The 23,842-nt window shown below is 57.1% G+C and overlaps 3 protein-coding genes across 3 annotated transcripts; 2 read left to right on the top strand and 1 right to left on the bottom strand.

Moving 5' to 3' along the window:
• The first annotated feature begins 947 nt into the window (after window positions 1-947).
• USE1 (unconventional SNARE in the ER 1) lies at window positions 948-3,760 on the top strand. The gene is made up of 8 exons (XM_037141959.2): window positions 948-1,083; window positions 1,397-1,446; window positions 1,616-1,694; window positions 1,794-1,946; window positions 2,470-2,482; window positions 2,849-2,876; window positions 3,140-3,314; window positions 3,561-3,760. Exons 1-8 carry the CDS (start codon window positions 982-984, stop codon window positions 3,741-3,743), a joined length of 783 nt encoding a protein of 260 aa, XP_036997854.1. The 5' UTR covers window positions 948-981; the 3' UTR covers window positions 3,744-3,760.
• Window positions 3,761-4,304: 544 nt separating this feature from the next.
• On the top strand, window positions 4,305-8,437 carry OCEL1 (occludin/ELL domain containing 1). Its single transcript, XM_037141961.2, has 7 exons — window positions 4,305-4,321; window positions 6,205-6,259; window positions 6,671-6,850; window positions 6,980-7,179; window positions 7,409-7,574; window positions 7,823-7,876; window positions 8,053-8,437. Exons 1-7 carry the CDS (start codon window positions 4,305-4,307, stop codon window positions 8,173-8,175), a joined length of 795 nt encoding a protein of 264 aa, XP_036997856.2. The 3' UTR covers window positions 8,176-8,437.
• A 2,088-nt stretch (window positions 8,438-10,525) lies between these two features.
• NR2F6 (nuclear receptor subfamily 2 group F member 6) lies at window positions 10,526-20,543 on the bottom strand. The gene is made up of 4 exons (XM_037141962.2): window positions 19,576-20,543; window positions 15,701-15,795; window positions 12,494-13,060; window positions 10,526-11,275 (listed from the first exon to the last, which is right to left on the bottom strand). The coding sequence occupies exons 1-4, from the start codon at window positions 19,857-19,859 to the stop codon at window positions 11,001-11,003; spliced, it is 1,221 nt and encodes a 406-aa protein (XP_036997857.1). The 5' UTR covers window positions 19,860-20,543; the 3' UTR covers window positions 10,526-11,000.
• Between the last annotated feature and the right edge of the window lie 3,299 nt (window positions 20,544-23,842).

Raw genomic sequence — 23,842 nt, 5'->3', positions numbered from 1 at the left:
CCATCCAGACTAGGCAGGTTGGGGGCTAAGGGCCTCACAGGGCCAAGAGCAACCTCCCCATCCTCAAGCTCCCAGGCTACAAACTAGTCCCAAACTGGGAACTGGCTGGCAGGTGGGGCCCATGAGGATGGGCAACCAGTTGGAACTTGCCAGCAGGTGGGGAACTGTACAAGACTACACCTAGGAGAGTTAGGGGGGCTTGTCCAAGGTCACAGGGGATAGGGTGTGTGACTGGGATTCAAAACCTGCTGGGTCTGCCTCTAGATCCTCCCTTTACCCATCCTGGGTTTGGTCTCATCTATTGTGTCCTGTGAGGGCAGCTGGCCCCCTGGTGAGATTGGCATACAGGTGACCTGAGGGCTGGGAAGATCAAAGGGTTGCATTCCAGGGTCATCCCTGGGGGCCTGGGCCTTGGGTGTGACCCTGCCTCATCTATTGCTCCAAGGGCTAACTAACCTGTGTGCCCCTTGAGGTAGACACTCGCTCTGCCAATTTCCCAAGGGAGAAAACGCCAAGGAAAGGCTGGAGGGTTGAGTCAGTCAGGGCTGGGACCCAGAGGCTCATAACCACATAAGTTTGAATGGTACCCCAGGCCATGAATTCCGAAGTCCACGGTCATGATCTCCACCCCCCCGCCCCCAAGAAATTAGGGAAGGCTGCCTGGATGTAGGAGAGCTTAGTGTGGGAAGCACCCTGCCAGGAGTGAGTGTATTGAAAGAATTTTGAGCAGGGTGCGCGTTGCACGTGGGCATGACACCGAAGGACGTGGTCCTCTCAACCCTTCTTGAAAGGTTAAGGTGCTTACGAGGAAAAGAGGCAAATCGGCCCTAAGTAAACATGGACAGGATGGCCTCTCCTTCAAACAAGACTACTCTCGCCCTAAAGCTGTACACCTCCCCCCCGGAAGGAGGTCAAATGGAAGCACTTCCGCCCTCCCTTAAGATGGCGCAGGCGGAAGGGGCGGGGTATCGCTGGGTAGTGATGGCCGCCTCGAGGCTGGAGTTGAATCTGGTACGGCTACTGTGCCGCTGCGAGGCGATGGCAGCAGAAAAGCGGGACCCAGACGAGTGGCGTCTGGAGAAGGTGAGAGAGCCTGCATCGCTGCGCAGATCTCGACTTCCGTAAGGCGGTGCCCGGGGCTAGCAGTGGGTCTCCACAGCCCCACCAGCCGCCCTTGCCACCCCACTTCAGTGGGTTCCGCCACGTCCGCCCTAGTACCCGGGGCTCAGCTGGCCCCGTCTCCTAGGCTTTGGCCCCTCCCGTTTCCATTACTTCCCTGCCCCAGCTCTAACCCCTCGTTTGACGCTACTCTCTTCGTGCTTGATGGGGGGGGGGGGGGCGGGGGCGGGGGTGTGTAGAATGGGATACCCGGCTGACGCCCACTTTTCCTCCCCAGTACGTGGGAGCCCTCGAGGACATGCTGCAGGCCCTGAAAGCCCACGCGAGGTGAGTGCAGGCGACCAGAGGGGCTTCAAATCGTGGGCGGGGTGTGGGGGCAGTGTAGAGACCACAGAGGTAGGTTCTGTGTGGGATCCCTAGGCCCTGTCCCTGCTGCAGCCCTTCCCTGAATCAGAGACAGCAGGCAGGTTACCTTTTTCTATGTCTCGCCATCTAGCAAGCCGGTCCCTGAGGTGATCAATGAATATTCCCGCAAGGTTGACTTTCTGAAAGGGATGCTGCAGGCAGAGAAGCTGGTGAGCATTGGACCCTATTTCCTCAGCTTCCTCAGCCCCCATCAGGCTCTCCTGATGTCCCAGGACTCCACCCTATAGTGACCCCTCTTCCTTCTGCAGACCTCATCCTCTGAAAAGGCACTAGCCAACCAGTTGCTGGCCCCTGGCCGTGTGCCCACCACAGCAAGGGAGCGGGTGCCTGCCACCAAGACGGTCCATCTGCAGTCCCGGGCGAGATACACCAGCGAGATGCGGAGTGAGCTGCTAGGCATGGTAGGGCTCCCTCCCTGGTCCTTGGGATCCCTTCATTCTGGGACAGGAGTTCAGTGCCTGGGGGGTGGCCAGAACGACAGATACTATCGGGAGCAGGGACCCTAGGAGGCCTCTGCCTTAGGCTATAAAACAAGGCTTCCCAACAGAGGGGGCATTCTGGCCAGGACTTTGCTAGAGGAACAGGAGTTTGTTTCAAAAGTGGCACCTGTCCAGTTAAGCCAGAGTTAGCCCAGTACAAGTTTTGGCTCCTGGCTTGCCATTTGCCATGTGCTGCATATAGACAAGATTTTTTCATCTGTAAATAGGATGACAACTGCCTTTCTGAGCACTTTACGTAAATCAGCTAAACCATTCAGAATAGGAGCTGTTGACATTGCTAGTTTATAGATGAGGAAACTAAGGCTCAGAGGATGCAGGACTAGACCAAGGCCCTGACTAAGGGTACAGGGGTTCTGAGAGCAGAAAGGACATTTTTGGGGACGTGACAAGGTGGGTGATTTCCTGCCTATCCTTTTCCCCACAGGATTCTGCAGGAGGTGAGTCGCCCTGAGAAGAACAAGACTCAAGTCCCAGCTGCTTGGGATGTGACAAGTGTCCTTGCTGCTCTCCTTCCCTGGTGCTTCATCTGGGTCCATCACCAAGTCATGTCTGGAGAGGGCAGTTGGGACAGAGGATGTGCCCCAAAAAGAAACTGGAGGGAGGAACCTGGGGCCAGAGAAAACCCAGACCAGGATGAGGAAAACATCCCAGACAAGAGGGTTTTGGAGGTAGAGCTTTGAAGCATGATCAGTTAGGAAAGGACCTATGGGTAGCAGACCCATCCCAGGCAATTAATGGGCAAGAAGCTGGAACACAGAAAATCAATCCTTTCCTCCTTTCTGCTTGGTCTGTTCCTCTTCCAGAGCCGAAGCTGGATGTGAGGAAGAGGACGTGAGTATCTTCAGCCCTCAGGCAGCACTGGGGGGAAGGAGGGCTGGATAAACCACTGAGGAGCCGCCACAAGTGTCTAAATCACCCATCAGACACCACTTCTGGGAATGCTTTACCCAGAAGCCAGAGCAAATAAGGGAAGACTGAGCCCCAAGCACGGCAGTGGCTGCAGCCATAACCTCTGGGTTCCCTGGGAACGTGTTTGTCTCTTCCCCTCCCCTACCCTGTCTCATGTCCACCTGTCCACTTGTGTGTGAGGTCAGTGGGGTGGCAGGGCCCAGGCCAGGGGATGAGAAGCAGTCGGCCGCTGAGCTGGACCTCGTCCTGCAACAGCAACAGAACCTCCAGGAGAAGCTAGCAGAGGAAATGCTAGGCCTGGCCCGGAGCCTTAAGACCAACACGCTGGCTGCCCAGACTGTCATCAAGAAAGACAACCAGGTATGGGGACTATGGGAACTCTGCAGTTTCTACCCTGGGGCATCAGAGAAGCTGATGCCCAGTAGAGCGGTGTAGGGTCTGGGACTTGGCTGGATGAATAGGAGTTTAGTAGAAGGCCAAAGTAGCATTTCTAGCAGAGGAAACAGCACCAAGGGCCAGGAGGGGCTGACTTGCCGCCCCCAAGTGGCAGGGAGAGAGGCCACACTTGACCCCAGTCCTGTCAATACTTGCCCACCTCACCCCTAGACCCTGTCACACTCACTCAAGATGGCCGACCAAAACCTGGAGAAGCTAAAGACAGAATCAGAGCGACTGGAGCAGCACGCACAGAAATCAGTCAACTGGCTGCTTTGGGCCATGCTTATCATTGTCTGTTTCATTTTCATCAGTATGATCCTCTTCATCCGTATCATGCCCAAACTCAAATAAAGACCTATCCCAGCCCATCCCATCTGTCCTCTATCTGCCCTTCACCCCTACCCAGAGGTACCCTTTGGGGTGGACAAGATGGCAAGGCCAGGCCCTTGGAGGCCCCAGGGAGCCATGAAGACTGAATGGGCAGAGGAGGAACATCAAGCTGGGGGCAGGGGTGGTGACTCAGCAAAATGTTCCCCCTTCCATCCCACTTTCCCTTGGTACTTACCTACCTCACGCCAAACTAGGCAGGGCCCCTAGAAGCCCCAGGAGACCCCAGTCTGCTAGAGTCGGAGCCAGACACAGCGCCTCAGCCCTGTGGAGTCGGGGCGAGTGAGGCCTGGAGGGTGGGGGAGGAATGGTGCCGACCAGTGAAGGTCAGCTTTCCTTGCAGTTGAAGGTGGTAATTTAGGGGCAGTGCTCAGCACAGCCTAAGGTCTTGGGACATTGCAGATGCTTCAGACAGTTATTCGGCAAACCCAGAGGGTTGGTGGAGTCCCTGCCCTGCTAAGGCCACAGTCTGATCATTCCAAACAAGAACTGGAGGGCACTGGAGATGGGACCCTGCAAAGGGTCATGAGTGGGAGTCCAGGGTAACAGTGGGTCCTGGCACGTGCCCTCCCTCACTTCAGACTCTGGAGGCAAAGCCTGGGAGGGTGGTGACCAGGGCAGCTCAGTGAGGGAGGGTGGACAGGTACGCAGGAAATGTCTGTTTCAGATCCTTGGTAGCATGAGCAGGCACTGTGGGACACTCATGGAGGTGCCCACTTGGATCTGCACCGACGTGGGTTCAAAACCACCAGGTAGAGCTTTTTAGAAGCTCTAGTGACAACTTTTTAAAAATAGATCATAGGAGGCTCATGCCTGTGGCCCAGGAGTGGTTCAGTGTTGAGCCTGTCCGTAGCCACGTGAATGCATCAGGAAACAAAACTATGGAGCAGACAGGGTGAAATGGTACTTTGTACTGGTGCTGAATAGTACAAAGATCTGTTACTTAAGAACATAATACTAAATGAGGAAGAGATGGGGGTTTTTCCCCTCATTTCCCCTTCTTGGCCAGTGCAACTGGACAAGAAGATACATGACTGAAAAATCGAAAAGAGGTGAAATATTTTGCAGGTGATATGACTGTATGAAAGACCCAAACAAACTAAAAAGCTGTTTTCTTTATTATTTTCAATTGAATTTATTGGGGTGACATTGGTTAATAAAATTGTATAGGTTTCAGGAGCACAGTTCTATAATACATCATCTGTATATTGTAATGTGTGTTCACCACCCCAAGCCAAGTCTCTGTCACCATCTTAAAAAGTTCCTTTGCCCTGGCTGGTGCGGCTCAGTGGGCTGAGTGTCTTCCCACAGAGAGAAAGGTCGCGGGTTCCTGGTCAGGGCACATGCCTGGGTTGCAGGCCTGGTCCCCAGCTTGGGTATGTGCAAGAGGCAACTGATCCATCTCACATCAGTGTTTCTCTCCCTCTTTCTCCCTCCCTTCCTGTTGCTTTAAAAAGTAAATGGGGTGGGCTGGGATGGGAGTAAAAGACAAAACTGTACTTGAACAATAATTAAATAAATTATAAAATTTTTTTAAGTAAAAATCTTTTTAGAAATATGCATAAAGAGCTATTTTAATGAGATAATTCAATAAATTAGCAAGGGACTTAATGAATATTTGAATTAGTTTCCTGTATGCAAAACAATTTGAAATATAGTGAAAGATCCCATTTATGATAACGAAGTAGATACACTACCTGGTTAAACTAACTGCCTGGGTACGGGAAGAGCTGCTAAAAACAAGACAAGATCTGCAGGAAATAAAAAGAAATACAGATGGTTTCTAACTTTTTTCACTCACCAGGTTAAACGAGATTTAAAATAAAATGCATTTGCGGAAAATCATGATAACATCAGGGTTGCAAAGGGTTTGGGAACACCAGTGTTCCACTGCGGAACAGATCAACAGCAGGGCCGCAACAGCCCGTTTCCACATTTAAATGCATAGATGGGTCCCTTTGCCGGGGCAGTCCCACTTCTAGGGGTTTATCCCACAGATAATCCTCGCACGTGTGACCAGAGAAATTTGCGTGTGAATATTTTGGCAGTATTGTCCATAGTGAGGGAAATATTTACATTTGTCATTGAAATAGGATCTCTCCAGAAGGAGACACAATTAAATGCTGCTTCTGGAGACAAAAGGAGCATGAGAAGTTCATTTTTTCCCTAGGCATCTTTCTATTGTTCGAACTTTCTAAACATCCTGTTAGAGGAATGTTTTTGTAAATGTAATTTTTTTGTAAATAGGTAAGTGCAAGTTTGCCAAAACTACCAGTTTTTCGACAAGTAAATTGAGGCTCAGAGAGAGTGAGTCATCGGCCCCATACAGACAGCAAGTCGGGGTCTTGGTTGGACTCGAACCTTGGTTTCACGTTTGTGAGTCCACTTCTCACGTAACCAGGCCCCGCCCGGCTCCTCCCCTCAGCTCCGCCCCCGTTTTGCGGAGCCGCCCCACCTGTTGGGTCCAGCCTGTAGTTAAGGTACAACTAGGATTCAAGCTACGCTGAGAGTAGACCTAGCCTCGGATCCCTGGACACTGGGACAGGTGACCCCGGGCGGGAACGGTCTGTGCGGCGCGTAGCCCCGGAGGGGATCCCCGGGGACCTCTCAGGGGTGGTATCCGGGGGCTCATTGCGCCTCAGCGGGCGAGGTTGCGTCTGCGCGGGGGTTAATGCGAGCCAGGCCCGAGAAGCGAGATGGCGTCACGGTCATTTGCATAGGCCTTTCCGGGTTAAGTAACAGAGAGCTTTAAGGACCAATCGCGTGTGTCTGTGCAGAAACAGTGGGGCTATGGAACGCGCCCTTGACTGCAGAGTTGGCTGTTACCAGGTTCGCCACTCCGCGCGCCCACCCGTGGCGCCCTCCTTCAGGTACTTCTTTCGTGTCCACAGGCCGCCCGCAGACCACCCCCGCCACGCGCGGGCCACGACGACGGTCCCCGCAGGATCCGCCGGTCGGTCCCGGGACGCCCGAGTGGCTCCTCCCCAAGGTTGATGCCCACCCGGGTCCCCCACCATACCCACGGCTCCCGGGGGGACCTGCAGAGCCGCCCTCCTGGCCCAGGGCCCCCGGTGAGTCTGAATGGGAGGAGGGTCCCCAGGGTGAGCCTAGGCAGAGGATTCATTCCCCGCAGTTTAAAGGATCCCGGCTACTTCCCGATACCCTCATTAACTCCAAACTGATTCCTGCGGCGTCCGCAGCATCTGGCGCCTCGCGGCCTTGAAACCAGCGGCCTCCGCTCCCTGTGCCAAACGCAGCCAGGAGTTCACAGGGCAAGGCCTAAGAAGATTGTATTTGAGGATGAACTGCCCTCCCAGGCCCTCATGGGCACCAAGAAGCCTGTTGGAGCCATTCCTGAGGGGCATATGTCTAGGCCATGCCCAGTGCCCGACTATGAGCTGTAAGTGTCCCCCATGTGGTTGCTGAGGCCTGGGGACAGGAAGGGGGCACTGAGTCTGGGGCTTTGACAAGTGAATAAGAGTTGACCAATTGGTAAGGGAAAAAAAGGGCATTTTGAGCAGGGTGCCCAGCATGGGTTAAGAAAAACAAATTGCACTGATTAGGGGAAAGGCAAGGGTTCTTTACACTCACACTCTCCAATACTCTCAACACTGCCCCCTTCCCTGCAGTAAGTACCCGGCAGTGAGCAGTGAGAGGGAACGGAGCTGCTATGCCGCTGTGTTTCAGGACCAGTATGCAGAGTTCTTGGAGCTCCGGCAGCAGCTGGGCTCTGCACAGAAGAAGCTCCAGCAGCTGAAGGCTCTGCTGACCTCACTGCCTGCTCCCCGAAGCCAGGTCAGCAACCAGGTGGAAACCCCTGCCCCACAGCCCTTCCAGGTGGCCAGACCCTGGCCTCCAGCACGCCCACTGGGTCCCTGTCTCCAAACTCTTCCTCCTCCAGACTGGGCAGGCACCACCACACATGAGCCGACATCAACCCTTAAGGTCCTCCCTAGATGGGTCACCATGTCTCTCTGAGCCTGTTTCCCCATCTCTCCTTGGGTCCAGCACTCCCTGAGTCCCTCCTCCTTCTTCCCTTGTAGAAGGAGGCTCAAGTAGCCGCCCGTGTCTGGAGGGAATTTGAGAAGAAGCGGACGGTGAGTCATGGTCTCCTGAATCTCACAGCCTGGCCTTTGCACCCCTGACACTCCCGTAAGTGCCCAGTTTCACAAAAAGAAAACTGAGGCTCAGAGAGGAAAACCCAAGGGTCAAGCAGCTTAAGGGCCATAGGCCAGACTGCCACAAGGACTTTCCTGGCTCTCACCCTGCCCAGGACCCCATCTTTCTGGACAAACAGGCTCGCTGCCGCTACCTGAGGGACAAACTAAGGCACCTCAAGGCGCAGATCCAGAAATTCGACAACCGAGGAGACAGCGAGGGCTCCGTGTACTTCTGAGCTACCTGGCAGAGGGACACATTGGGGTGGGGGGGTCCCACCTCACCCTCGCTTCTCTTTCTACCTCCTAGCCTTAGCTCTTGCTCTTCCACCCGTACAGAGTAGCTTTCCCCGATTGCAAATGCCTCCACCCTTGAGGCTTAGCTCTGATGACCCCTACTCAAGAAATTCTTCCCAGGACCTTCTCCTTGACTCCCAGCCCTAACCCCTGGAAGCAGGTGCTGCTTTCCAGTCCCAGTGGAATAAACATTTCTTAAATAGATTCTATATATAGCTGCTTAACACTGTTGCCACAAAAAAAATTGTTCTTCCATCTTCTAGGGGAGAAAAAAGTCAAGGTTCCAAGATACAGCTTTGCCCAAGGTCTCTGGGCAAGTATGAATCGTAGTCTGTCCAGGGCGCTCCCTCTCTTCCTCAGGTGGCCCTTTCTATGGGAAAGTGAGGGGCCAAGTGTTCCCACAGGTCCAGTAAAGGAGACAAAGGACCATAGAGTCTTGCTGGGGTAGCCCCCTGGAAAATTCCTGTGATGCGATTCTGGGAACCACCTGAAGGGGGCAGATGCGGCTCACCTACAGAAGGCCCTGACACCAATCAGTTAAATGGGTCCCTGTGATTTTCCATTTCTGGGCATTGCAGGCCGAACCGTGATTGGCACTGGGCACTGTGTGGACACAGTTCACACACCTGGCCCGTGGCTCAGGTGCGTGGGACACTGGTAGTGCCAGGCTCCCCATGGGGCCATGTGCTGGTCCCCTTTGAGTCTTGGCCTTTCAGAGGAGCCACACGGGACAGGGACAATCAGGGAAGCAAACTGTGGGCACAGCAGCCTCAGTCCCTGGGCCTGCCCTCACAAAGCCCCTGCTCTCAGGGAGGGTGGCCCTCGGCCCAGTGTGACAACAATAATGGGGTCCTGAGGGCAGTCTTAACAGCCAGGGAGGCTCAAGATGACTTCTCCCAGAAAGGGCCATGTGGGTGGGGTTTTTGTAGTTCAACAGCTGGGCCTGGACAGACATCGAAGTCTTCAGCCTGGGGACTGGAAGCAAAGCAGATGCAGCGGTCTTGCTCAGTCCTCAGGTGTCCTGTGAATCTGAGAAATGGGGCACTGCTGTCCATTCCAACTGAGTGGACATCCATCTACTTACCCACAGGACACTTCAGAAGATACCCAGTTCAGCCTCAGTGGGTTCCCAGTAGCCAGGGCATAAGACCCTCACTCAGTTCCACAGAGAATGGCCTCACACGCACAGTCCCCCATCTTTCCAGGCCTCCGAGATGGACACGGGGCAGGCTAGGGTATGAATGGGGAGGGCTAAGCACTAGCTGGGTGAGACCCAAGCTCTTCCCTCACTGCTTTCAAAGGGGCGCCTTTGATGGAGGGCTTGTCTCTTGCCTGATAAGGCCTCAGTCAGGGCCAAGGTGCCACCCCCCACCACCATCCAGGCCCCCTAGAGCCACAGTCCTGGCAATAACTCCCTTAGGTGCCTTCCACACTGCAGGCTGCAAACAGGGCCAGGTCCCTGATGGCCTCCACCATCCCATATCAACTTAAGTTCACATTTCAAAGTCTGAGAGAGGGAGAAAGAGGGAGAGAAACATCAGTCAGCTGCCTCTCACGGGGACCTGGCCTGCAACCAGGGTCATGTGCAACCCAGGCCATGTGCCCTGACAGGGAACCAAACCAGCAACCTCTTGCTTCACAGGCTGACACTCAATCCACTGAGCCACACCAGCCAGAGCTACAAGTTCTTTAGTTACATATAGATTCAAACTGGCTTGGGGACAGAAGGGGAAGTCTGGGCTATGGGACTAAAACAAGGATTTCCAGGTATGGCTGGATCCAGGGCCTCCTGTGGCATCCTAGGAACCTGATCCTCTTTTGGCTCTGCTTTGATTATATCCTCCTAGTTCCGAGCCCTGCCGTCCAAGCCACTGGCCAGCCCTAGGCCACCTGCCCAGACCGATCACTGTGCCCAGGGGAATGGGGGGCTTTGTCTGGGCTATCATGTGACAGAGCTAGCCCCAGGTGTTTTTCTGAGGACACTGGGGTCCAGATGTCATGATTAAGGGCTAATCAAAGAAAACAATGAGGTGTTTGGTCCAGGGTAGGTATGAATCTATGAGGCTCACTCCCTGAAGCCAAAGCCTGAATTTGAACTTGAGCGATGAGCTAGGCTTAACTCCTACAAACTCACTGGCTGACCTCAACCCCCAGTTCCCCCCAGCCTCAGTTTGCCCACAACGCTGTCCAACAAAACCAGCAAGAGGGGACGTTGTTAGTTGTGGGGTTTCCAGGTGGGGGGAGTAGGTCCCAGTGGTAGGCTACCCTTCCCTCAAAAGATGACCAAGGCTATGCAGGTAGGAAATACCTTTATTAATTGGCCTTAACTCATTAACCATGTAGTGTCCAACGTGGATCATGTGTCCAGAGGAAGCCACCTGACTCACACGACCCCTGCCTGGCTGTGGCCACCCCTGCAGTCCAGACGCCAGGCCTCTGTCCATCACACCAGGGCAGCCAACCCCTCCATCCCACAAGTTCATGCCTGAGGTGCTGAGGGACGAGACTGTCCCAGGATTGGAACCTCAGTTCCTCCCCTCATCTTGGCCAGGGGGTTCTTGGGAGGACAGGACCGGAGCCTGGACCATCAGTCACTTTTTGGTTTCATGATCATTTAAAAAACAGAAAAGACAAACATTTCACAGTCTTTAAAAAATAGGAGTCTGAGGAGAAAGGCTGGGGTCCTCTGGGGATCCCCCCTGAGGCTCAAGCAGCCATACCCCTTGAGGTCTGCAGACCAGGCCACGGAGCCCTGGGTCCTGTCCAGTCATTGGCCCGAGCCATAGGGCCAGTTGAAGGTACTCCCGGACAGCAGCATGTCTCGGATCAGCGTCTCAATGGGCGTCTTGCCTACCAGACGCATGAAGAACAGCTGGGAGATGAGGGAGGCAGGGACTGCACGCAGGGCGGGGAGCCTCAGCAACAGGCGCCCAAAGCGCTGGGGCTGGGACGGATACTGGGCCCGAACATACTCGGTGAGGGCCACCTGCGCCTTCTCCTGCAGACTCTCCACGTGTGCTGGGTCCGAGAGGCCACAGGCATCTGGGAGGACAAGGGCAAGATCAGATGGGTAGGACACGGCAGGAGGACACAGAGTCCCAGGAGTTACTGGAAGCGCCATGGGGCTGAGGATATGGAGGGAAGGGGGCACTCAGGAGGCGGGAGGCAGGGGCCTGGAGCACAAGTGGGGATATCTAAGCAGTGGTCCTCGAGAGACGGAGGTGGCCTCGTGTGAGGAAGATAACAAGGGCACAGGCAGTGATACCTCAAGCGGGGAATGGGACCCTGAGGCCTTGACAGGAACACAAGTTCTAATCAACATCAAGGAAAACAGGGCTGGGGAGGGGACTGGGGGAGAAAGGCAAGGCCCAGAGGGGCCTGGGGTGTGAGTGAACGTGACAGTGTCTAGATGGGGCCCTTTGAAGGTGGGGGCAGGGGAGCCTTCTGGGAAAAGAAGGAAGGCAAAGCCTTATTTCTCACATGAAAGCCACCTCCCAGAATGGCCTGGGTCTGGTCCTCCATCCCTGGCCCCAAGAAGTCACCTAGAGGGGTCTGGAACCTTCCAGAGTACAGAGGCAGCTGTGCCACCAATCCCCAGAATTAGGTAGGGCTTTAGCAGCTGGATGATTACAAGTGGCAAGGAGGGTTTTAGGAGGGCCTGGCACCTCTTCAACGGGAAGGACCTCAAAGCCACACCCCTCTCCACCCAGTGCAGCTCTGGTGGCCTGAGAGCTCTGTCTGCATCAGAGGTCTGGGTCACAGAAATCAGGGAGCGGGGTCCCAGAACTAGGTGCCAGAGCACCCTGCCTGTTTCTGAGCAACCCTTCCTTCCTTCGTAAGTGCTAAATGGGAAGCACCCTGATCTGGGGGGGCCGAGGGGCCCGAACCAAGTACCGGAGACCTCCCCTCCCATGCCCCCGGCCCTCTGATGGCAGTGCTGAGGACAGTGAAAACTCTGATGAGGGGATGGGGAGTGGGGGGATCTGAGAGAACCCCAGAATCAGGCAGAGGCTGTGGGGACCTGAGTCACCAGTCCAGACCCAGCCTGGGGCCTGGTCACCAGACTCAAGAGTTCTTAGGAAGACCTGGGACCAAGGTGACATACCTCCTGTATCACCTCCTCCCCTGCCCCCAATTAGCACTCACAGCAGGTGCAGGGCCACAAGTCTGGCAGGCAGGGGGTCAGGGAGTAGAGGGCTCTGGTGTCACTCCCCCCACCTCCAAAGAGTCCCTATGTTCCCCCTTTGAAGCACATCTTACCAGGTGTGAACAGCGCGATGGCCTTGAGGCAGCCGTATTCCGCAGAGTCGACCTGCAGGCGACCCAGCTTGTCCACCTGCTCCTGGAAGGCACGCACCTGATCCATGAAGGCCACTGCACGCTCAGCGGCCATGGGCGCGGCGTGCAGACCAGCTGCGGCCAGCAGCGGCGCCGTGTGCAGGGGCAGTGCCGCCTGTGCGGCGTTCAGGACAAACAGCTCGCTCCAGCTCAGGCGCAGCAGCGCCACCTGGTCGGCCACCGGCAGGTCAGGGAAGAAGGGCGCGTGGCGAGCCCACTCCACTGTACTGAACAGCAGCCGCGCGGCCAGCTCACACACGTTGTCGATTCCCAGCACTGCGCCCGATGAACCACTGCCTGCGCCAAAGCGCCCGGCCGCTGCGGGGTAGGGCTCGGCGCGCAGCAGCTGCGCGATCAGCTCCGATACAGGCTGCCCCGGGAAGAGGTCCCCGCCCGCTACCGCTGCAGCCAGCACAGAACCAGGGGGGCTGCCCGAGGAGGCAGTCACAGAACCCGGCAGCGAGTGTGGGATGCGGCCACGCTGGACCGCTGTTGGGAGTGCGGAGAGTCGGGCAGGAGAAAGGGGAAGGAGAGAATTGAGGGATGGGGGAGGAAAATGAGTAAAAGGAGGATGGAGGAACATGGGGGAGGGCCATGAGGTCGAAGGAGGAACAGAATAGGGGGAAAGTAGATATCCAGAGAATCATGGGGGGCAGACAGGGAGGAATAAAGGGGGAAAGACAAGTCATCAAAGGGTCATTCAGCCCCTTCCCTCTAAGACCCACCACAGCCAGCCTAGCCCTGAAACCCCCAACCCCACCCCACAGGCACATAGCTCCTTGGGAGGCCAGGGCACAGGGTCCTGGAGACCCTGCTCTTCCCTCTGCCTGCAGCAGAAATGCCTGTCCAGCCAGCCCCAACCCCGCCCCCGGAGAGAAGGACCATGGTTAGGGGGACCTTCCTGGGTGGGAATAGGACCACTGGATGAGGGCAAATTTCATGCATGCCTGGCCCCCTCCCACTGGACTGTGGGAGCTCCATTCAGCAGACAGGGAGGTTTGACCTGTCAACCATGCCCTTATCTGTCAATCATGAGTGCCAGAGCTGAAAATGAGACCAGGGAAGGGGAGCTTTCCTAGAACTTGGGGTCCCTGGACAACCTATCCCTAAAGCAAGTCATCTCTCCTATGGAGATGGGATCATTACTCTAGCTACCAGCCCCAAGCCCCCACTCCACCCCCAGGTCATGGGCCCCAAGAGGATCTGTCTGTCTGGGTCCCTACAGTAGCCCCAGTGCTGAGAATGGAGTCCTGGACAGTAGCAGGTGCTCAATAAACATCAGCTGCCCTCAGTAGCCTTGACTGTGAGGAGGGAGAAGACTCACTGCTTGCCTCAGCCAGTGTCCCCAGTGACCAAGTAGGTGGGAAGAGAGACAGACTAGGCAGGGTGCCAGGCAGAGACTAATTAATGAGCTTTAATGAGTTGGCAGGCCCTGTCTCGCCACCTCCATGAATTCCTGGTCAACCCGCCATGGACCAAATGGGGAGGGAGATGTGAGTGGGAGCCAGGGGCAGAAGCAGGGGCTTGGGTTGAGCCTGGCTCTCAGGGGCTGGGGGACCTTCTTCGCCTTGTGCTCATTCAGTTCTAAACCCCACCCCCATTATTTCTCTATCCTCAGCCATGTTCCCACCTCAGGGCCTCTGTACTTGCTGTTCCCACTTCCTGAGCATCCCTTCCCCAGTCTTCCTCTCATTCAGCCCAGAATGCATGAGTTCAAGCCCCAGCCACAACTCTATTGCTCTCATACCCTGGCAAAATGGCCTCACCTCTCTGCTCTGAGCTCAGTTTCCCCATCTGTAAGATTTAGGACATAATAATAAAGATTATGACATCAATCACTGAATATCGTAAGACTCTATCTGACCTGCTTAGGACAGTACTTGGCACACGGTAAGGGCTAAATGGATAGCAATTCAAGCCAAGAAACACTTATTGAGCACCCTCTGTGTTGCAGGACCTGGTTAATAGGCACTGGGGCTCTGTCTGAAAACAAGGCAGAGGTCCCTGTCCTCAGGGAGCAGACATTCTGAGGAGGGAGCACAGCAAGGTGAATGAAGTGAAATCGAGGAGGATGACGAAGGGCCATCGGGAGGGCTCCCAGGAGGAGGTGCTGTTTAAGCAAACCTTACAAGAAGTGAGGGAGGAACCCATGCGGGCGTCTGGGGGAAGAATGTGCCAGGCAGAAGGAACAGCCCTGAGGGAGGACTGTGCTTGGGACATGAGCTGCAATTATGACGGCATCCACCCCTGAGACAGGAGATCTGACACCCCGATTTGAAGTACATAAGGATTTTAGGTCCAATGGACAAGCAGAGGCAAATCCAGGTGGGGGAATGGGGCAGGAGTCACCTCAAACTTAAAAGGACCAAAGGGAGTGACTAGACAGTTTAAGAGACAGAGTCTGAGCAACCGTTCCTTGCTTCTTCTTAAGGCCCAGCAGAGAAGAAACCAACTTTCGACCAGAGAGAATCAACTGAAATGTAGGAAGAACTGCCAGCCTAGCCCCAGTGGGCCTCGCAGAGACCTAACCCCCAGCATGGGAGCCAGCTTCTGCACTGGTGCCCCGGCTCCTGGTGGAAGTCTCCGAGTTCCACTTCAATTTTAAGAGTAGAGCTCTAGGCCCGGTTGCCAGCACATGTCCACCCAAGGCCCCAGGGCAGAGCCAAGAGTCTGGGCCTCCCTCTGGCTCCCATGGCCAAGGGTCAGGTGGAAGACAGGCTGCCCTTTGACTTAATTGAGCAAATTCCTGCCTTGGGCAAACATAAGGCCAGGGTGGAGCAGGGAGGAAAAGCAAGTCAAATGAAAGAATATGTCCTTGTTGAGAAAGAAAGTGGTGGCTAGACTAGGGAGTAGGGCTGGGGTCACTGAGGTGTCAGAGCCAGGGCACGTGCCTCTGAGGGAGGGGGGACAGGAGAACAGTGCTAACACAGGCCTAGGTCAGTGCATCCCTTGCAGCCCCTGCTCCAGCACTGCCACCAGGCAGCCACGGATAATTGGCTTCCTCCAGCCCTGGGCCACACCGAGGCCCGTAGGATCTCAGATCAGTGGTAACGAGGTTATCGGGCACAGACCTCGAGAGTAAGAGTGAAGGACAGGCCATTTGTCTACCCCACCCCAGGGGAGACTCACCCTCCTTCCTCATGCCCACCCGGAAGCACTTCTTGAGGCGGCAGTATTGGCACTGGTTACGGTGATGCTGGTCGATCTGGCAGTCACGATTGGACCTATGGCCATGCAGAGGTCACCACATGGGTCACCGTGACACCCGCATCTTGCTCCCCAAGCCACCCTACAAGCCAACTCTGAAGGCTGCACCTGGAAAACACCAGTGCCCACCCATCCCACACTGGCCCGCCCACCCACCCCACCCTTAAGAGGTGCAGAGTCTAAGCCTGCAGGTCCACAATAAGGAATGGACGACTGGGAGTGGGTGGTGAGGGATGAATAGGAGTCTGTTATTAAATAGATTAGCATACGAGGGAGGGTACATTGGAACTGGATTTTGAAGACAGAATAGTTCCTCAGGTGAATGGAAAAACGATTACAAGCAGAAAATGCAAGGAGAGCAAAAGGCTGGAAATGTGAAAATATGGAGGCCTGAACAGTTTCATTTCATGTGGTCACTGTCAGGCTGAGGGGTGAGGTCTTGGTCCCAGGGCAGTGTGAGAGCCAAGAACGGACACGGTCAGGGAGCTGGGATTTCTGAGTTGATTAAGTAGAGATGAGGCCAGGCCAAGACCAGTCTACGGGGTCAGCATTGTGGGGTCCCTGCATTATCACCCTGTCCAAGACTACCATGAATGAATGAATGAATGAATGAATGAACAAACTCCTGTCCCCAGTTTAAGACTCCACGCTCACCTCCCTTCTGGAAAGTCCTTCCAACTCCTAACTAAGCCTAAGAAGCCTCCTCCTGGAGGCCCTCAGGGATCATTATTGCCTCTCCCAGGGGCGGGTCAGGTGACCCTGCCCTGTACGGCAATGAGCTCCCCGTCCAGAGTCAACCCCAAGCAGAAGGGTTCAAGTCCTTGTTCTTCAAATGTCCCTGGCACCTCTTCCCTTTGGCCCCTGCCCTCCATAACTCTCTCCACCCTGGGCTCAGGGCTCCCCAAGGCCTAGACCTGGGGCAGACACCCCTGGGCTTCCAGCTGAGTACCAAGTTCACCCAGAAACAATCAGAGTAAAACACTCAATAAAGTTAAAAATCAAACAACTCTCAGCTGGACAGGCAGCCCTAACCTTCCAGAGGCAACTTCTCCACCAAGCCTTGGTTTCCTCGTTTGAAAATGGGAGGCCAGAGGCCAGCTCTTATGAAATGCACTGGGGAAACAAGGGGACAGCAATCTGAGGGGCTCTGGGGTGGGTGTCAGGCCCCAGGCCCCAGCAGGGAGTGCCAATGGCAGCTTTAGGGGAGCTGAGGCTCTCAGGAGCCTCCAAGTTCCTGGATCCTGCAAGTGGAAGCCTCTGAGCCCAGGCCTCGGGCCCCTAAACAGGAGGAGGCCCTGCTAGGGCGGAGGGAGCTCAGGCAGAACCAGAACAAAGCCCAGCAGGCAGGCAGTGGGAGGGTCCTGGGCAGCAGGCTGTGGGCAGCTGGCTGGAAACAGCCAGACCCGGGGTGGGTGGGCGGGTGAACAGACAGGGGCCCAGCTCAGGGCCCCCTGACCTCAGGGGAGGCCCAGAACCTTCTGCTTCAACCTCCCCAGCTCTGGAGTTGGGACAGCCCTCCCAGCCCTCCAGATGGGGAAACAAAAAGTTCTGACTATTACCCACCCTAAAAAGCACATGCTAGGCCCAACTAAGTTTCCTCCTGGGTTTCTGGCTTCCAGTTCAATTTGATCAGAGCCCTCCTTTGCTCAAACGCCCTCCATGGCTCCCTGTGGCCCTCAGTCCAACATTTCAGGCCCACTCAGCTCTAACTTCTCCCATGCCTGGGTGGTCTCATCTCATAATACTGCACCCCCAACCTGCCACTGGGCATCTGCCTGGACCAAACCCCTCATGCTTTAAGGCCTACCTCCCATTGTCCTCCTCTAGGCAGTCCTCTCTGACCCTCAGGCAGAGCCCCTTGCTCCCTGCTAGGATCCCAGACCTATCCAACCCAGACCCCACAGGCTGGGGCATCTGCACCTTACTGTGTCCCCACCAGACCAGGAGAGGGTTGGACTTTCAGTCAGTCTCTCGGGGGGGGGTAAGGGGGGTATCACACTGCCCAGGATGATCCCTGAGGGAACTTGGCTGAATCAATCTGAGGCTCAGAGAGGGGCAGTGACTCCATCTGGTTATACAGCACTGAGTTTCTGAAAAACCTGCCAGCCCCTAACAATGCCTCCTCTCCCCTGTCTTGGTGCTCCTGCCCTCAGGGAGCCTCTGGGATCCCAAAACCGCCTGAGCCCCTCCGCTGCTCTCCCCAAAGACCCAGTCAGAAAGCAGGCAGTTATTCCAGCAGCAAGAATGAGGCCAGTCTGGTGGCCCAGTTAGCACTGGAGGAGAGAGGAAGCCAGCTCACGGTCTCTCTCTCTCTCTCTCTCTCTCTCTCTACACACACACACACACACACACACACACACACACAGAGCCACCCCAGACAGGCCCTGACCCCAGACCTGGGGCCAAACTCCAGATGCCCAGGCACCAGCCCAGGAGCCTCACCAACAAGCCCTCCCTGGGAAGCGCTCTGACCCCAACTTTGCTGCCCCCTCTTTTTTTTAGTTATTGATTTTGGAGAGAGAAAGGGAGAGGGGGAAAGAGAATGAAACAGAGTCCCCCCTAATATATGCATTCATTGGTTGATTCTTGTATGTTCCCTGACCAAGGATCAAACATGCAATCTTGGCCTACCCCAACGAAGGCATAAACAACTTAGCTATCCAGACAGGGCCTGTCCCACCCACCTTCCCAGCCCCAAAATCCCCTTGTTAAACCCCTACTGGGGCAGGGTCTCTCCCTGGGTGACCCAGAACAGACACCTGGACCTCTCTGGGCCTGTTTTGCACTTACAGAAAATGGGGCTCCCCACACTGGCTCTGCAGAGCCCGGGGAATGTTCCCGAGGGACTCAGAGTAGAGGCTTGTCAACGGAGTGAAAGGATGCTCACTCAAAAGTGGTGGGAAGAGGCCCTGGGCTGGACACCCAAACCCGGTTTCAAACAGAGAAGGTAGCAAGGCCTGCCCTGTCAGTGGGGTCTCCAACCCAGGGCAGCCGAGGCCTTCTCGGAAACATTCACCCCACCCGAAGTGGAGCTACCTAAGTTTCAGGGATTTTCCAGGAGCCTCAGGTCTCATCCCTCTCATGGCTGCGGGGGTGGAGCAGCAGAGGTGCAGTGAAATCCAGCCAGCCTCCCCATCCTCCCCGCCCTCCAGAGGCGGTTTCCGGTGACCCAAAGCCCAGGCCGAGCCCAGGGGGTATGTCCGATAATAGGCAGGCCCAGCCCTCCCCTACAACAAAGTCTCCCATGCGAAGGAGACCTCCCTGTGCCACCCATGCCTAGCATTCACCAACGCCTCGGTGGCCAGAGCGACTTTGGAAGTGATATTTGACCCCTAGGGCGCGCCGTATTGATCCCCGCGGCCGCAGACAATGGCCCCTGGACGCTGTAAGCTGCATAGTCCAAGTTCCACGTTCGATTCCCGCAAGGCGCCGTATGACGATGTTCCCCAAAAACGGGGTGCCCCGAGGTTAGGGTCCCACCCTGGCAGCTCCCCACTCTTTCTTCGCCAAGAGATGACCACTCTCCGGAGAAAAGCGAGAGAGTAGGAGCGAGGAACCAGGGCGGAAGGCTCAAAGGGACCACCTGTATGGGGGGAACTGCATCCATACAGCGCCGACTGTATACACCATTCCAGGAATGAAATGGAGAGGAGAACAGGGGGCTGTGCCCCTATCTCAGAGGGGGAGTGGAAGCCCAGGAAGGTCAGCGCCGGGCCCAAGGTGACCGAGCAGGTCAGGGCCCGGGCCAGGCCCGGCTGGGTGCAAGAAAGCGGCGGGTCGCGGATGGGAAGGCTCACCGGCAGGTGTAGCTGAGGTTGCGGCGGATGCTCCGCTTGAAGAAGCTCTTGCAGCCCTCGCAGGTGAAGACGCCGTAGTGTTTGCCGCTCGACTTGTCCCCACACACCACGCAGTCCACCTGCAGCCCCGGCCGCTCCTCGTCCCCCGGCTCCGCGTCGCTGGCGGCGCCGGGGGGTGAGGCCGAGTCTTCCTCGGCCGCGCGCGGGTAGCCTCCTGCCTTGTCCACACCGTTCGTGTCCCCGCCGCCGCCGGGGCCGCCCCAGCCGCCGGTCACCATGGCCATAGCCCCAGGGCAGCGGGGCCGGGGCGCCCCCTCCGCGCTCCTCCCGCCGGGCACCCCTATCGGCCCGGGGGACTCTACCTGGTGCGCATCCGGCCCTGGCGCACGGGGGACACCGGCTGCACCCCCCAAAAAAGTTTTGCAGCAACTTCCTGCGACCCGTCCGCGCGCCCAGGCGGAACTGGTCGGGCCGGTTCCAGGCCAACTTTCCCACGCGTGCGCGGGGCCCGGCCCGGGGTCGGGGGGGGCGCGCTAGAGGCACGGGCCAGGGGCCCCGGGGACTTGTGCCCTGCCGCCCTGGGGCCCCAGCGGGGGCGCGCGGGCCATGGCCCGGCCCGGGCTGCGCAGGGGGCGCCCTCTGGCCTGGCCGCCGCTCGGCCCCGTGCTAGGGCCAACTTAGCGGGCCGCCATTCGGGTGCGGGAGGCCGGGGGGAAAGTTTAGCCGCAAGTTGCGCGGCTACCCGCGGCGAGGGGGAGGGGCGGCGGGCGGGCGCCCGGGCCGGTCGCCGCGCCCCCTGGGTCCCCGAGGCCCCCCGGCGGCTGTTCGGGGCCTGCAGGGCCGCTGGCCAGCGCTTCCCGAGCTGCCGTCCCCGCTGCGGTCGCGCACGCCAGGCCTGGGCCTGAGCCTGGGCCTGAGTCTCGCTCTCGCCGCCGCTGCAGCCGCTGCCGACCCCGTGCGCCGGCCTCGCGCTGCGGCCGGTTTGACACACAACGTTCCATTCGCGGGGCGGGAGGGGGGCGGGGGCGGGGGCAGGGGCGCGCGCCGCGGACTGGGGGCGGGCGCTCGTTGCCCCGGCGACAGCCGCCCTTATAAGGGCATGGGTGGCCGTATGCTGCGCCCGGCGCTTGGGACGGAGGGAGGGGCGAGGGCGGGTCGCGGGACCGCTTGGCCTGACCCTCCCCCTCCTGATCCCCGCCCCCGTCCTCTACAGCTCCAGCCTTAACCCCTGCTGGGCCTCGGCGGGAACCTGGGCGGCAGCTGCCCTCTGCCCTTCTACACTCTCCAAGAAGTCTCTTCAGGGCCCTCCCTTCCACCTCCTGCCTTGGACGTAGCATCGCTCCACCGCCCTCAAGACGCCACTCGGAGCCCCCCATTCCCGGCAGAAGCAATAATGGGGGTCCAGTTGCATCCGTGGGGCTTGCCCATGTGCAATACACACGCGCGCGCGCGCCCGCACACCCTAGGGCATTGCACAATTGCAAGATGGATTGTGTTTGCTTCCTCTTCCAGTAAGTCGCCGCGGCCGACCCCCCACCCACCCAGCCTCTGCTTGGGCAAACACCTGGTGCTCGAAATACCTAGGGGGAAGGGATATGGTGGTCGGCGACTGGCGGGGGCGCAAGATCAGGGGGGTCCCTCCCCAGAAATTCAAGACTCTGGAAGCAGGTCGCCCACCCTCCGGGCGAGGTTGGAGGCGACAGGAATGCCTGCCACCCCTGCCGGGGCCTGCCCCTTCCCCTTCAATTCCCTTTTTTTCCTGTGCTTTATAGAAAGGGATTGGCCGGGCTGCCGGCTGGACTGCAGATGTCTCTTCCAGCTCCCGGAGCTCTCCTCCCAGCTGCCGCCTGCCTGCAAAACCTCCCCACCCCCGCAACCCCACCCAGACCCTGGGCTGGGGCCAACCAGCATATATTAAGCACCTTTTGAATGCTCCAGGCCGCTTTTGGCTAGAGTAGCAAGAGCCCTTGGCTCGGGGTTCGTTAACGTTTAACCGGCTGGAAAAACCCTTCCTTTCACCTTTCACCTTGTAGTCCTGCAAATCCTGTTGCCCAGCCTTATCTTCTGCCCTGCCCTGCCCAGGCCAGAGCCAGACACGAGGCCACCGAGCTGGGCCTCTGAAGGCTGTAGGGGCAGGAGAGCTGTGCCCTCTGCCCCCAAGGCTCCAATGCCCTCCTTTCTCAGAAAGGGGCCTTAGAAAAAGGCACCCCATCTCCAGATGGTATCTGAAGAAGCACCCTGGGCTTGGGGTGGAATGCTGAGAAATTATGCAATGTCTAAAAGGAAACCAAGGTCCTGGAAAAGCCAGCACAGCCCTGCCATAGCTCTAGGACCCTGGCCCTCCCAGGGAGGGTTTGGCTGGATGGGAGGTGAGGAAGGTTTTATCAGGTACAGAGAGCAAAAAGGATTAGGATTAGACATGTGCAAGGACTTTCCATGTGTCTGGCTAAAATGGACTTCTGCCCTGTAAGCCTTGTTGGGGGAAGGGAGCCAGGGTGGTTGAACAGGACCCTTTGGTTCTAGGGCGGCCTGGGAATGTAGGGGTGCTGCCTGGTTACTTGGGGTGAGAACAGGAGTCCTAGTTCCATTGCCTGTATCTTCCAGGATCCTTGGTGGGTGAAGGGGGGCTCAGAAAGGGAGAGAAGGTTCTGGAAGGAAGTCAGAGTGGGGCTGGGCACTGAGGTTTGAAGGATGCACAGTCTGGGGCAGGGAGGCACCATTGGAGACCAGGGTAAGTCTGCAAATCCTAGACCCTTGAGTAGGTCCAACCCCTGGCAGCAGCCCTGCCCCCCTCCCAGTAGCTCAGCTGACCCTGCACCTCCTGGGGCCCCACCTGTGCCTGTGAGAGGGGTGGGAGTAGAGGTCCACATCCAACCCCCGACCCCTGCCCGCAGCCCGAGGTAACATTTGACCTTGAGGCAGCTAAGGACTGGGGACAAAGAAGCCTGGGCCCATCTGCTGAGGGGGCACCTGTGGGAACTGCTAGACTGCTCTGGGAAGCCTGGGAACCAGCCCCTGCCCCCTCTTCCAGCTTGATCTCCTTCCCCGCCCTCCAACAGGTGATCTTGTCTCCTTTTTCCCCTTCCTCCCGTTGGCAACCTGGTGGGACTGGGCCCTAAGGTCATTCTTGGACTCTTGGGAGGAGGGAAGAGGGACAAGAGGGGAAAGGTCGACTCCTCTGTGACATTGCCTGCCTCAGTTTCCTTGCTAGCTTCCAAGCTTGCCTCAGTCCAGAGAGAGTGCTCAGGGTCCAAAGGTCACCAGCCACAGCACTCTCCTGAGATATCTGTGAGTTAGGAGGACCCGGTCGAGTCCAGGTCCCTGACCGATGCTGACCTCAGGTTGGTCTTGCCCTTCCCAGCCAGGGGCAGCCACCCTGCACACACCTCCACAGCTTCAGCCTGGGAAGTGCCCCACAGCCAGACTGGCAAGAAAACCCTGCTAATCCTCAGTTTGGGTTTCAGCTACCGCCCAGGAGGGGACTGCTGCCTACTAATCCTGGCTGCCTGGGTCTCTTTTGAGACTCCACAAGGGGTGTGTGGGGAGTGTGGCCTATGCAAATACATGCTAATCAGATGCCTGTTATTAATCTGACACTAAAACCTCCCTAGCCTAATGTCAGAGGCCGCCCAGGACGTCTAGGACCTGGACGGCCTGCTCACCATCAGCACACACTCTGAGTTCCCCAGTGCCTGCAGTATAGGCCCCCCAGTTTCTGCTGGCAGGTGTTTAAGCCCTTTACCTTAGCTCCACGTGTTTCGCATGCAAGTTCCAAAGCCACCTCTGATCACTCCTCCCAGGACCTGCACCAGAACACTGTGCCTTTCCGACAAAAATTCCACCCTAAACCCCGGGGCCTCAGTCTTCAGGGATTTAGGCATCTTCCTCTTGGGAACATCTGCCAGGTCAAACCCAGCATATGGAAAAGGGGTGGGCGGGGAAAGGTGTGCCCTGCCTGCCCCCACCTCCCAACCATGGACCCCTCGCTGGGCTTCTGAAGACAAGTAAGAACTGGAATTTTAGCTCCAGCTATGTAACCTCATTGACCCGTGAATCCTGCCAGCCAGCCCTGGACACCCTGCCCCCATAGCCCAGGTCACTTCCAGCATGGCCCTGCTGACCCCATTCACATGCCACATGGTACCAGACAAAAGACACCAAATCTTTCTCAAATGGCAGCCAACAACCCATCGGGCCCCAGGCACCAAGGTATATTAGGCCCATCACACCAATCCAAACATGCCTCAACAGGCACAGTCACACCACA

The sequence above is a fragment of the Artibeus jamaicensis genome, unplaced genomic scaffold, assembly GCF_021234435.1.
Source record: "Artibeus jamaicensis isolate MK-2021 breed Jamaican fruit bat unplaced genomic scaffold, CSHL_Jam_final contig_477, whole genome shotgun sequence".
NCBI classification, from domain to species: Eukaryota; Metazoa; Chordata; class Mammalia; order Chiroptera; family Phyllostomidae; genus Artibeus; species Artibeus jamaicensis.
The sequence above is the reverse complement of the archived record's forward strand: the minus strand, read 5'-3'. Positions and strand labels throughout refer to the sequence as shown.